Genomic DNA, 12,520 nt, shown 5'->3' with positions numbered 1-12,520 from the left:
ATCTAACCTGGATTGTTTCATTGTCTATATGAAATGTAGTTCCATTTTCTTCAATGCTCTTAAACTTTTGAACTACTACGTTAAAAAGTTTACTGGTGCCTACTTCATTCATTTCTACTTTTCTTGTCATAGCAGCCACGAAAATGTTACATAGCTTTGAACGATATTGATCTGGAATAGTAGGTATCGAATAATATGTACCAGAGATTACATGTCTCTTATTGTGCGCACTTAGACAATCGTTCACTTCAAATTCATCTGAATATAAGGAAATGGGAATCAAAATTTCTCCTGGATACTTATTTTTAATTATTTTCCACATTTTTGCGTTAACAATATTACTTATAGCTGTTTTCTTCTCTAGAGTAATAGTATTAGAAATGATTTCTTTTAAAATGCGATCACAACTAAAAAATGTTTTTAATTGATGTTCAACATCCATCAAAACAATATGACCTTTTCCATTGTCAATTTCCTGGTCTTGACACAACTTAACAGATGTTTGATCTTTATCAATAGCAATTGTGGAGGGAAAACGGAAAATATCAAGCTTCTCTAAATACTTAAAAAATTTATAATCGGAGTCTATGAAATCGAACGGTTGTTTGAGTCGTTCCATGTATTTGTGCATTTCAAAATCAGTCTGCGGATTTCTGTCTCTGATTAAAGTTTCTTCTACCTTACTAACAATACTAGCATTTAGTTGACTTGCTTTTCTCTGAATGGTTATAACATCACTTCTTGAAATATTTGTTTCATTGTGTAATTCTAATGTAAAAGCAACTGCGGCCTTGTTAATATCTTCTAAATTTTTAGCAAGTGCAGATATTGTATTTTGCTGATGATCGGTTTCGTTATTTCCCGGTTTAAATGTTGAAAATGTTCCTAGTGAATTTTCAGGTGGTATGCAATTTGGCTGTGTTTCATTATCAGTACTTTCTAAACATGTATCCGGTAAAATGCTCTCCTCATCACGACTATCATGACGTATGCAATGACGCTTAAATGAATACCAATTAGAAGATTTCTGATTACATTCTGGGTATGTACAGACATAACGATAATTTACAGGAGTTTTGTGGTCGCTATGAAGATGTTCAATATAGTTACTGCTCGTTTCGAACGTTTGCAGACAACCTTCAATGAAGCAAGCAAACATGTTCAATTTATAAGATACGCCTTTAAACTATTAATACACTCGTACTGCTCCTGCACTGGAACGTTGTAGAAGAACGCGGATATAAAAAGCCAAACCAGTCTTGAAATACGAGAATGCTCCAGACCAAAAACTGCACAGAATTTAACCAGAACATCTATGGCTCTACTTGCACTATCGAATCGATAACTGAAGTCCTGGAAACGTACCTGAAACTCCCCTTCAAGAGAGTCAATACCATCGCCGATGAATATCAGTTTCGGAACCGGTTGAAATCCGTACTTAGAATAGTCTTCGTTGAATTTAGTGAAGACGCCAGCAGCCAAGTCGTTTGATGCCGCAAACAATATGATTTCTTCCTGAGCGGCCAAAATCGATGGCTTAAATTTTCGAGTTACCTTTGTTGGTTTTAGAACATTGTTCAGAAGCAGGAGAACGGCACAGGTTTTAACATCTAAATTAAAAGAATATAAGTAATTCACTTCGAATCAGGCCTAAATAAAAATAACAACAGGTCACTTACCTAAGTCAGATTCTGGAGATTTTAGGCATTCCAGAATTTTCTTTGAAAAATCGTCTTTGTATGGCCGATCTAGGTATTTCACCAGTTTTGGAAACGCCAAATTCCACTTCTTAACTCCATCGTCGATACCATACATCAACCGAAAATCAACGTCAATCTTCGAAGAGAATAGAAAACATATATGTTGTAATAGCAAAAAATATGTGTAATTTAACGAAACTTGTATAAGCACTTCCATACCTTGTTACATACTTATAATTAGACTACACTTCACGGCGAATGAGTATGACCCAAATTTGAGTTTAGTTCACTCATAATCGCCAAAAGTGCAGGAACTCAGCGATAAGTAAAATTTGTCTCGTGGTTTTCTGTGGAAAACCTAAAAAATATGCCGGAAAATGAGGAAATTGACGAAAATTTTATTCAGTCTCGGAGTAGTACCAATAGACTGAGTGAATCCAATCTTTACTTTTCTTGAATTCGGAAATTTTTCCCTGGAAAATCCTGGGAAAGCATGAGGCAAATTTACTCATCGTTGAGTTCCTGCACTTTTGGCGATTATGAGTGAACTAAACTCAAATTTGGGTTGTTCTCATTCGCCGTGTAGTGTGCAGTGAGAATAGCTGAATATTGCATTAGGTCCTAAGTAACATTGATCGATTCTCTTAATCGACTTTCTCTTTCGTTTATAACTTGAGCACAATGTGTCATAACCGTTTCTTTATCTGGTTGACGTATTAGATTAAAGAGCCTGAATTTATAAAGAGGCGACATTGTATCCATTTGACAGGTCTTCTGCTCGATTGGAATGACTTTTCCTATGACCTTGTCAGACAATCGATTGTTCCAATGTTGACATGTCGTCTCTTTATAAATTCAGGCTCTTTATATTAGATGTTACATAAAAGCTTCTTTTATCGATCTGTGAGCTGAAACTAAGTCGACGAAGAGAATCTGTCAATGTTACTTAGGACCTAATGCAATGTTCAGCTTGAAATAAAATAAATTCAGGCTCTTTAGTACGAAGGTGAGTTTTGTTTTTATTTTTATTAAAATTTGTAATGCCGGAATCGTTGAAGAGCTCTGGTACCAGCAGATTGGAATAGTTTATTGGATAGTTCTAGTTGCTGGTTTCTCTAGTAAGTTAAATAAATAGTTCTAATGTTTTTTAGCCGTTCGATTTTTCCTAACAGGCAGGTATTAAGTACTCTCACCTAAAAATCCAACAGTATCGGATAGTTTGTCTACAGTGCAACTACAGGAACGGAATGGAACGATGCCAACCAGGAACGTAGTACCACAGATCCCAGACAGTAAACAATCCATGCGTATGTTCCTGTGCTTCCAAATACAGCTTTGCCCCCGAAGAACTGCGATTGACTAGTTCTCTATTGACACTACTAACATACAACAGACTGACTGGTTGAAAACCCGCCGGGAAAAGCGGTGGGTAGAAATCAATGGCTAACGCGTTCTTCGGAGGATAACTGTAGTACATAAGTGACACAATGATTCCAATTTGGATAAACGGGATAAACTATACATAGGGGAAAAGTTGGCTTCGGCAATACCTTAACCTATTATCGTCAGGGGGTAAACAACGTCCTTGAGAGCTTAATTTTGGCATGTGGATACATTGTGTTTCAGAGCAACTATTTGCCAAATTTGAGTGCTCTAGGACTTTGTTTACCCCCCTGACGATAATAGGTTAAGGTATTGCCGAAGCCAACTTTTCCCCTACTAGTCTGAGCATAGATTGACGATCACAACTACCGTATCAGTTTGGTTCACGGCCAATCATACCAACTCAGCGACTGAGATTAATTGACTCAGAGAATTTTCTTTCCATACGAAATTTACTCAGATTTGGAATAAACTGCAGTTACTCATAGCTTGTGAGTAACTGCAGTTTTTTTTTCCAAATCTGAGTAAATTTCGTATGGAAAGAAAATTCTCTGAGTCAATTAATCTCAGTTGCTGAGTTGGTATGATTGGCCGTGTTGTTCACCTACCAGCAGCAGTACAGATTCAAGTTCTATAGGTAGTTATGTATCGATCAATAACAAGTCTGATGAGCCTTAAACGCTGCCCAGACTGGAGAGTTATAACATGTTATAACGGTTGTCAACTAATTGCAACACAGAAACCACCATCAAGATAGCGCTATAACATGTTATAACTCTGTAGTCTGAACGTACTATTACTCGGAACGTTAAGAATTACTTTAATGGTCAATTTCTCACGACTCACAGCACACCCACGCTGACTGACTACACCACCCGGTACATTAAAGTCTGCTCTATCAAGGGCCACCCACATTAGATCCATTTGCGTTGCGTTGACGTAATTTTGATAGTTAGACAATAGATTTAGCTGTCACTTTGCCGCCACGTGTCCGATCCGGATCTAATGTGCGTGGGCCTTCAGGGTGTTTTGTAGTTAGTTGCGTGGATATGTTGTCATTCATGAGAATTTGACGTTTCAAGATAGGCCGATGATATAATTGTCCTTCCTAATCAAATACCTAATCGTATTGTGGAAGTTAAAAAATTTGTGAAATTAAATAAATATATATTTATAAAATGATCGAATTTCATGTAAACTATACGGCTTTTAATTACTAAGAATAATCCGTAAGTTCCATCTAATCTAAAACTACTACATATATAATTAAAAAGAACCACATAAACTCACCGCTTGATATCCGTGCTCCTCCCGATATAGTTTGAAGTGCCTGTACAATTCATCTATGATTTTCTTGTTCCCAAGCTGCTTCTTACGAATGGGGTACGAAAGTTCCCATTTATCTAACGCTGTTGTCCACGGATTTCTATTCTGATCCAGCCACTGAATAGCTGCCTCAGCAGCGGGATCATTCTCAATAGCTTCCGGCTCCGATGTACTTTGGTGTCCGGCCAAATGTGCTTCCTCACGGAACTTCCTTTTTCCTGCTTTTTGCTTTAAGTTGACGATTTTATTAAACAGTTTGCCTCCTGGATTCTTTCTTCCACCGGCACGTGGGATGAAATATGTTTCCTAAACAAATAGAAACAACAATTTTAATAACTTGCATATAAAAAATGAATGACTTGTTCTCAAAGTTCCGAGCACCTTTTGAATACATTGCTGAAGTATTTTTTTTAGAAAAAAAAACCCGTGGCAAGAGTCAGGGGCCGAAGCCGTTCTCCACTATATTGGTTAATAATCGTACTTACAGTTTTTTCGTGTTTGAATAGTGCAACTATGCATTCCGAATACCATCGGAGAATATCCTCCTTGGCCTGTAGACCCACACTACAGTGGTACTCCACAATAATATGCACCAGTTCTCGTTGGCTATCGATGGAGAGTGGGCCGATTGATCCTCTTTTTATAATATTTTGGCCCGTTATGGTCTTTTTTAATAGCTCTTCCAGTTGCTGAGGACTAAGCTGTCGATACTGAAAAACGTTGCTTCCGAAATTGGAGAGACCTGAAACACCGCCTTCAATTTGCCTCAATGGCAAACGCTCCTTGACTTTATCATTTATCTCTGGTTTCGCATGACCATCTAGGACAGAATTCTCCTTTTCAATCTCTTCAATCTCAAAAACACCGTTAGGTTCAACTTGCTCCGATGCTTCACTCTCAACGAGATCGACTTCCTCAAACTCTAGAAATTGAAATCCCTGTAAAGCAAGTCTTTGGTTATTTTTTTATATATTGGCACATTAATGAGTTTTTACCTTATCCTGCCTCCATATAGCCAGTCGATTAAAAATTTCGGTGGTGTTCCAATCTTCCGGATTGAAAATTTGCTCCAGCTCGTCCTTACTGAGTGTTGACAGTTTCGCGGAATCAATGTCGTTTTCTTTAGACAAAAAAGAAGTGTTTTTTTGTATTTAAACAGTCATTAGCCTCGACTTCGGAGTATAGTGATTTATTTGAACATAATTTAATCCAACTCACCTATCAAACTTTGCAGAACTTCCACAGGCAATTGCAACTCATTCAACACCACAAACGAAATGCTTTCGAGCGCCATATTGAAAAAAAAATCAAAGCCAAACCACAATCAAAGTATAAATCAAACCATATAAATTTTAGCCATAAGACTAGCCTTATACTTTTGATTAGGAAAACAAATAAAAGATATGTGAAAGGTGAATGAATTATATGTTCAAGGTTTATAAAAAATATGGTTTGTCCCATGACAAGTATTTGACATTTGGATATAAACATTAAAAACTTAGCTTAATGAATGAAATAATTAATATTTTTTGAGTGTAGTGAGCCAATTTAAAATCGTTAGTTTCGTATTGATTGTTGGTAGTACCAACAATCAATATGAAACTAACGATTTTAAATTGGCGCACCACTTTAGTAGCCTATTGGTCCCAAGCAAACGATTAACGTACCCTATTCTAGTCGAAATTCTAGTACTACGCAATGTTTGTTTTGATTCGCTATGAAAGTTTGACAGATAAAATGAGGGGTAGTACCAGAGGTGAGCCAAAAAGTTGAGCACGTTTCTTCGGGACCTACTTGTCTTAGAGTTACCTCTATGGTAGTACTGGAATTTATACTAGTCGATTTGCTTGGGACCAATAGGCTAGTCAAGTAGTTAACCAATTTAAAATCTGTAGTTTCGTATTGATTGTTGTTATAACTCTGTAGTCTAAACGTATTATTATTTGTTGTCAACTTAAGATTTGGTAGTGTGCTGAACGCATTTTACCAGGGCTTTCTTGGAATGAAACGTAAGCCTTAGGTTACGTTCGCTTACGAAAAGCGCGATGAAATCTTGCGAATTTATACTGAAATCCTGCAAAATTATTTCGGCTGAAGACTGTGTGCGATCCTTTTGTCTTCAATAGGAATTTATTTGTCAGTTGCCGATTCATTAAATAATAAATATAAAAATGAATTTACCTGGTCAAACGACATTTAAACTGATTTCAACATATACCACGTGTCTGTGGGAACCCGCTCTTGTGATTTTCCTCCACCGAAACAGCCGCTTTCGGGTTGTGCTTGAAGTGAGCCCCCATGCCGCGCAACCAGGGTCGACTCTATTAGCTGTCAAGTAAGGCGGCACCCGGCGTGTGATTTTGACAGATCGTTCTGTGCTGTCTGCATGTGTGCGACGGTCGATTGTCACTCGTCGCCAGTTTTTTTTTCATCCACAGTGCGTTCGCCAAAAGCTATGAAGTGGAATGAAAGTCGGCTCTTGATGCATACTTTGTTGGTGATTTTCTTCGTTTTTCAACTGTTCAATTCGTCGATATTAGTGTCCTCCCCGGAGGAAACTGTGATAGAAGGTAAGTGCCGATGGAATTGGTTAAAGTCTTTCTACCTAGAGCAGAGGAAAGGTATTTTTCTTTATCAGCCGTGCATCTAGCAAGGGGTGACGTGTTTTGCAATTGTAAATATTTTCCTTACTCGACCCTACCTGGGCGAGAAAATGATAATCTAATTAGTCAGCAAGGTTGCCCTGTGCTTTTGTAACTGGAAATTATGATTACGGTTTCAGATTTCTTCATCTGTCGTTCCTGTGGCCATGACGTCAGTCTGTCGAATTTCGTACTAAACAAACACAGCCCACTGGCCCTCGGGTTCAGCAATCAGACGTTGTCTACCGGGAAGCAGGTTACCGTTCAGGAGGTTAAGAATACGTTGGGCATCCGTTTCAAGATAGTTATCGTTCAGCAGGCATATTGTGCGAAGATCGAGTCGGTATGCAGAGGGCTATTCCTGAGTAGAAGACTATCTAAATTGATTGTTTACTTAGAACGGTACAAATGTCTACACTGATAATCACTTCCTCCTTTTTCGTTTTAGTGGATTTCGTTACACTCGTGGTTCCCTGGTTACGCATGGAAGTTGTGTGTATGTCCTAAGTGTCGTACCCATCTAGGGTGGATGTTTGAGCCGACGGAAACTGCAACGTACGATCGTTATTTCCCAACCGAGAAAGGTTTCTACGCGTTGATCTACAACAATATCATATCGGAAAAATGTGAGTGGTTTGTCGTCTGAAAATCTCTATATTTTGCGCACTAACGATGGCATTTTTAGACGTCAACTCGTTGCTTATGCGAGAGAAGGCACTGCAGGAGATAGAAAACTAGAAACATGGTAGACCCAAAGAGACACATCAACGTCATCTGCGAGGAGGATCAGCTGTTCCTGAACGAATGTGAGGAGGAGTTCAAGGATCGCTTCACGGAAGACGACTCGGAATTTACTGCCTACTGTGCCCAGCAGTCTCGGCCTCCGCCGGTGTTGGAACCGTGGCAGAGCCGGAACTTCCAAGGTGGTTACGGAGGCGGTGGTGGCGGTAGTCGGGGACGATTCAACGATCGTGGACGCGGTGGTGGTGGTGGTCGGTATAATTCCCACAATTGGAACCGGGACTATCGGGATCGGCCGTACCAGCAGCATGGAAACCCATACAACAACCGTGGTGGGCGGGACAACAGCCGTTACAACTCGAACGTAGGTAGAAACTATTCGTAAGGCGTATAAGGCGCAGCTACAAAGCTACAGAGCAAAACGGATTTTCTTTTAATCATATGTGTGTGTGAACATAATATGTAGCTACATTCTTTTAGAGCAATTTCGAAAGATTGTAAATAAAGGCTGTAAATAAAACAGGACAGCCGCACGGTTGTTTTATTTGAAGGAATTATGTGTACCTTGCTCAATAATGCTTCCTATATTTTTGAGGACTCAGGCGTATACAATGTCCTCTATTTGTAACCCATTTGTTTTGCAAATGTATTCGCAGCTTCGTCCATGGTCAACTTTTTCTGTTCGCTTGCAAGTCGATCGGGGGTGAGTTGAATCAACTAACTTGTTCAGCCTTCGGAACTCTTCTTGAGAAAAAAAACATTACCCATTTTTGGGTAGGTTCACGTTTGACGGATATTGGTGTATTCTACCCAAAAATAAGTAGTTTTTAAATAGTGTGAAATTAACCCGTGAGGGAGCTAACTTGGCGTGCTCATTTCGATTGGAATGACAGCACGGTTTATCGCTGACAGCACCGACGCCGATATTTGCAAAAAAAAAGGTAGACAAATTTTTCCCACACAGGTTCTTTTCTTACTACGATCTCGTGCCGTAGTTGGTTTATTGTAAACGTTCAAGCCTCCAATCGAGAACCGTAGTCTCCCACGGCTCTTCGAATCACAGCTCGACCCGTCCATTAGTATTGCCGCGCATCCTTGCTCTTCTCTCTCAGTCTCAGCTCAGTAGCAGGAACCGAGCGATACTGGGGTTTGCTTGGGGGGGCTGGTACCGGAGCAATGGTAGTTGTTGTACCAGTGATGGGGGGGGGGGGGGTTTACCTTTTGGCATTATGTATACCTGGGTGACGCACCTGTCGTTAGAGGTGGACACGACAGAGGTATAGCAACCCGAACTGGAGGGTCACACCAGTCGACCGTGTGTGGAAACAGACTACCCGGAAAAAGGCCCGATTAAGAGAGGCATTTGTAACTGGAGAAGTTGATTTCAGTTCTAGCGATGGATACACATTAGATAGGGTTGGTCGATAATGAAGAACTTCTGCTCTACGGGTAGTCGTTCTAATCCAATCAACAACCTTGTCATAAAGAAGAGGAGTAAATGGAATGTCACATTACACAAAAAGATCAATAATACAGTCCAATTGGAATGATGCATTTCCATATGCATCCGTACATCACTAGAACTCAAATAAACGTTTGATACTATAAAAGCACCACTTCTAGCCTCATTCCTCTGGGGTAGTCTGTTTTCATACACGATCAAGCGGTGTAACCCACCAGTGCGGGTATCTGTTCTAATTTATTTGGAACTAAACCAATCCATTTGCTTGCCTCCCCCGGTGGTAAATGACCCATTACTGGAATGACAACGTCAGATTGTCATTGCCAGCGTTTTCCAATGAAGAAGAAGAAAACAACAGCAACAACACAACACAACAGCAACAACAACAACACACACAGTAATTAAAATTGGAGGGGACCCAATTGCGTTCGACTCTTGTAGAAGAACTCAATCGTTCCTGGAAGTCTTCTTGTTCTTAAACAAAAAACAGGAAAGCTTCCCACACATTTGCAAAGCGTGGACCTTGAGTCCTGTGAATGAACAACCCGGTATCTGTATGAAAAATATTCGACTACCTTTTTTTGTAGAGTTGAGCTTGATTTTTATTAAAAATCGTTTTTGGTATTTCAAGAGCCACATGTGAAAAGCGCATACAAGCTTTTTGTAAACAATCCTTCTTATGCCCTTTTCTCGCCAACCGAGGGTCGCCCACGCAAACCATCAATATCATCGGGAAGGAGAATGCTTCTCCTACCCGCTAATGTTGATGGTTTGCGTTGGTGTCATGTGGTTGGCGAGAAAAGGGCATAAGAAGGTTTGTTTATAAAAAGCTTGTATGCCCTTGTCACATGATGTTCTTGATTTGTTTTTTTTTAAATTGATTTAAAAGATATGTAATTGTCTATTTTGTATCGATCCATTCGACGTTTACGACTTTAAAAAATCGTACGGCGAGCCTTTAATGCACATTTCGTGGAAGTCAGTATGGATTTCAGCGCTTGAACCTATGAGCCCTATAGATACGAAGCATAGAGGTAACTCTAAGACTAGAAGGTCCCGAAATAACGTGCTCAACTTTTTGGCTCGGCTCTGGTACTATCTTCGGTCCCAAGCTAATCGATTCACCCCTCGAAACATAGGAAAAACCAATAACCCCTCATTTTATCTGTCAAACTTTCATAGCGAATCAAAACAAACATTGCGTAGTACTAGAATTTCGACTAGAATGGGGTACGTTAATCGTTTGCTTGGGACCAATAGGCTAGTCAAGTAGTGAGTCAATTTAAAATCGTTAGTTTCGTATTGATTGTTGTACGAAGGGAAGTGAATTTCCATTAGGGTAGATGAACCAGATGTGGAAAAACGTTTTTATCATGATGTTTTCCAATTATGGCCAATGGGAATCCCAGAGGACATAAATCGAACACACCATAATAAGAACTCGTAGCCATAACTGGTACAGTAGGGTGATTCATTTAAAAAAAAAGAGTTGGCAATCTTATAAGTCACCCAACCCCAAAATTTGAACCTGTGCAATGGGCCGTATGAATAAAAAGAGTTGACTTTACTTTCCCGTGCTTTTCTTACGGGAAAAGTAAAGTAAACGCTTTTATTCATACGACCTAATGTTAAAGGTTGATGAAGGTTTAGAAACCATGAAAATGGTTTGTAGTTTTTATGGGGATTATTGAGGTTTAAAAGATAAATTCTAATGGAGCTGCGGTTGTTTTGACCGCCAAGTTCAATCGCACTGGACTGTACTGAATATACATATGTATATTTACAGCCATTTCATAGCAAAACGATATAGTGGTTCTCAGAATTTCGTAAAAATTGGCAGCTTTGTTCCTTATCGAAAAATATTAGACTCGTATTTTTTTTATTTTCGCATTAGGGAGACCATTTTCCTGTTAGAGTGGTTCAAAAAATCGATTTTTTTTCTATTTTTTCCAAAAATGGCATTTTTTTAAAAATGCAAGGGGTAAGTCACTCTGCCACATTGTGTTAACACTCACAAAAACACACTTCAACACACTTAAAACACCCACAAACACCATTACGTTACATGATAAGCAAATTTTTAATCAATTCTGGAACCACTGCAAATACTGTTTACATTCGATTGTTATTTTGTTGTTGAGAAAAAAACGAGCAAAAAACCGCCGTACCATCCTGCCGGGAAAGAAAAACATTCTGGTTCTGGATTGAAATCCAAAGAAAAGGAAATCCGAAACCGGTTGGGATACACGAAAACAGCAGCATCAGGAGGAACAGATGCTAAAAAGGTAAATGTTTCGCATGAAAATCAAGACAAACGCAACGGAACAGTGTCTCATTGTGTATCATAGGTTCTCACTAGCAGCAACCCAATTACGGCCCCACCAATTAATTGCAAATTGTACCCATTGCTTGGTCCTTGTTCCCGGGTGGCACGTGCCTCTTCGTCTTCCTCCTGCAGCGGCAGGGCCTGTCTCACTCTGAAAGCCGGTGCACCGAGCTGCGGTCGTATTAGCTCCAAATAACCTTAACCTTCCCGTCGGTTTTGCTTTTTCATTAAACAAATAACAGCAAAGGAGTCGCAGAAGGCTGTCATTTTCAGCATTATGTTATGGTTGAGGATATGGTTGCCAGAAAGTATATTTTTTCGGTTGAAGTTTTGACTGCTCGGTCATCACGATGAAACACCCAGAAACACCTTCCGACACTCAAAAACACACATGAAACACAGTAAGCACAGACACAAGGTGGCAGAGTGACTTACCCCCTGGACAGAAGTGATAACAGAGAGATGCGAACAAAATCGCACGAACACAGCACGGAGGTATAAACACGAGCTACCTAAGCTCGTAGAGGTCAGAGATGATAGATTCTCTGCCTGATCGTCAAGCAGTTCAGTTCGGTGTTAGCTCGCGCTCTCGAGTTGTTTGAAAAGTTCGTGGCGATAGTGTTCGCGCTCTCTCTTTCGCGGTTTGTCGTGCGTGTGTGTGTGCCCCGTAATGATCGGTCGCGAAGCCCGGCGAAGGTCCAGAACCCCGGTGAAGGAAGCTCCGGTGTGCCTACCTCGAACAGGTTTGCTGTTCTCCCCATGGATGGGAATATCCAGCCAGCTGTGTTGGAAAAACGCAGCAAGAAGAGGAAGAAGAATCGAGGCCAGTCCGATGACACGATTGGTCGAGACGATGCCTCTGCGACGAACGCAGATTTCGGTGACGCTGCCGATAAAGAAAATGCTGCCGACACGAGCGCGGCAAGAGTGAAGCTACCTC

The 12,520-nt window shown here is 40.1% G+C and overlaps 2 protein-coding genes across 3 annotated transcripts; one reads left to right on the top strand and one right to left on the bottom strand.

Moving 5' to 3' along the window:
- Nucleotides 1-1,072: 1,072 nt before the first annotated feature.
- Nucleotides 1,073-5,703, bottom strand: LOC135708977 (uncharacterized). The gene is made up of 5 exons (XM_065231172.1): nt 5,628-5,703; nt 4,895-5,331; nt 4,374-4,715; nt 1,680-1,836; nt 1,073-1,610 (listed from the first exon to the last, which is right to left on the bottom strand). The coding sequence occupies exons 1-5, from the start codon at nt 5,701-5,703 to the stop codon at nt 1,162-1,164; spliced, it is 1,461 nt and encodes a 486-aa protein (XP_065087244.1). The 3' UTR covers nt 1,073-1,161.
- A 1,116-nt stretch (nt 5,704-6,819) lies between these two features.
- Nucleotides 6,820-8,322, top strand: LOC135708960 (RNA guanine-N7 methyltransferase activating subunit). 2 transcript variants are annotated; one of them, XM_065231154.1, is made up of 4 exons: nt 6,820-6,979; nt 7,192-7,394; nt 7,500-7,677; nt 7,737-7,876. In XM_065231154.1, exons 1-4 carry the CDS (start codon nt 6,865-6,867, stop codon nt 7,787-7,789), a joined length of 549 nt encoding a protein of 182 aa, XP_065087226.1. In that variant the 5' UTR covers nt 6,820-6,864; the 3' UTR covers nt 7,790-7,876. The 2 variants fall into 2 exon arrangements, with proteins under 2 accessions (XP_065087226.1, XP_065087227.1); XM_065231155.1 differs by lacking the exons at nt 6,820-6,979; nt 7,192-7,394 and having other exon boundaries at nt 7,589-7,677; nt 7,737-8,322.
- The last annotated feature ends 4,198 nt before the right edge of the window (nt 8,323-12,520 follow it).

The sequence above is a fragment of the Ochlerotatus camptorhynchus genome, unplaced genomic scaffold, assembly GCF_037179485.1.
Source record: "Ochlerotatus camptorhynchus isolate MF236.1 unplaced genomic scaffold, CSIRO-AGI_Acam_v1.1 ptg000343l, whole genome shotgun sequence".
Classification (NCBI taxonomy): Eukaryota; Metazoa; Arthropoda; class Insecta; order Diptera; family Culicidae; genus Ochlerotatus; species Ochlerotatus camptorhynchus.
This window is presented reverse-complemented; position numbering and strand designations above follow the sequence as displayed.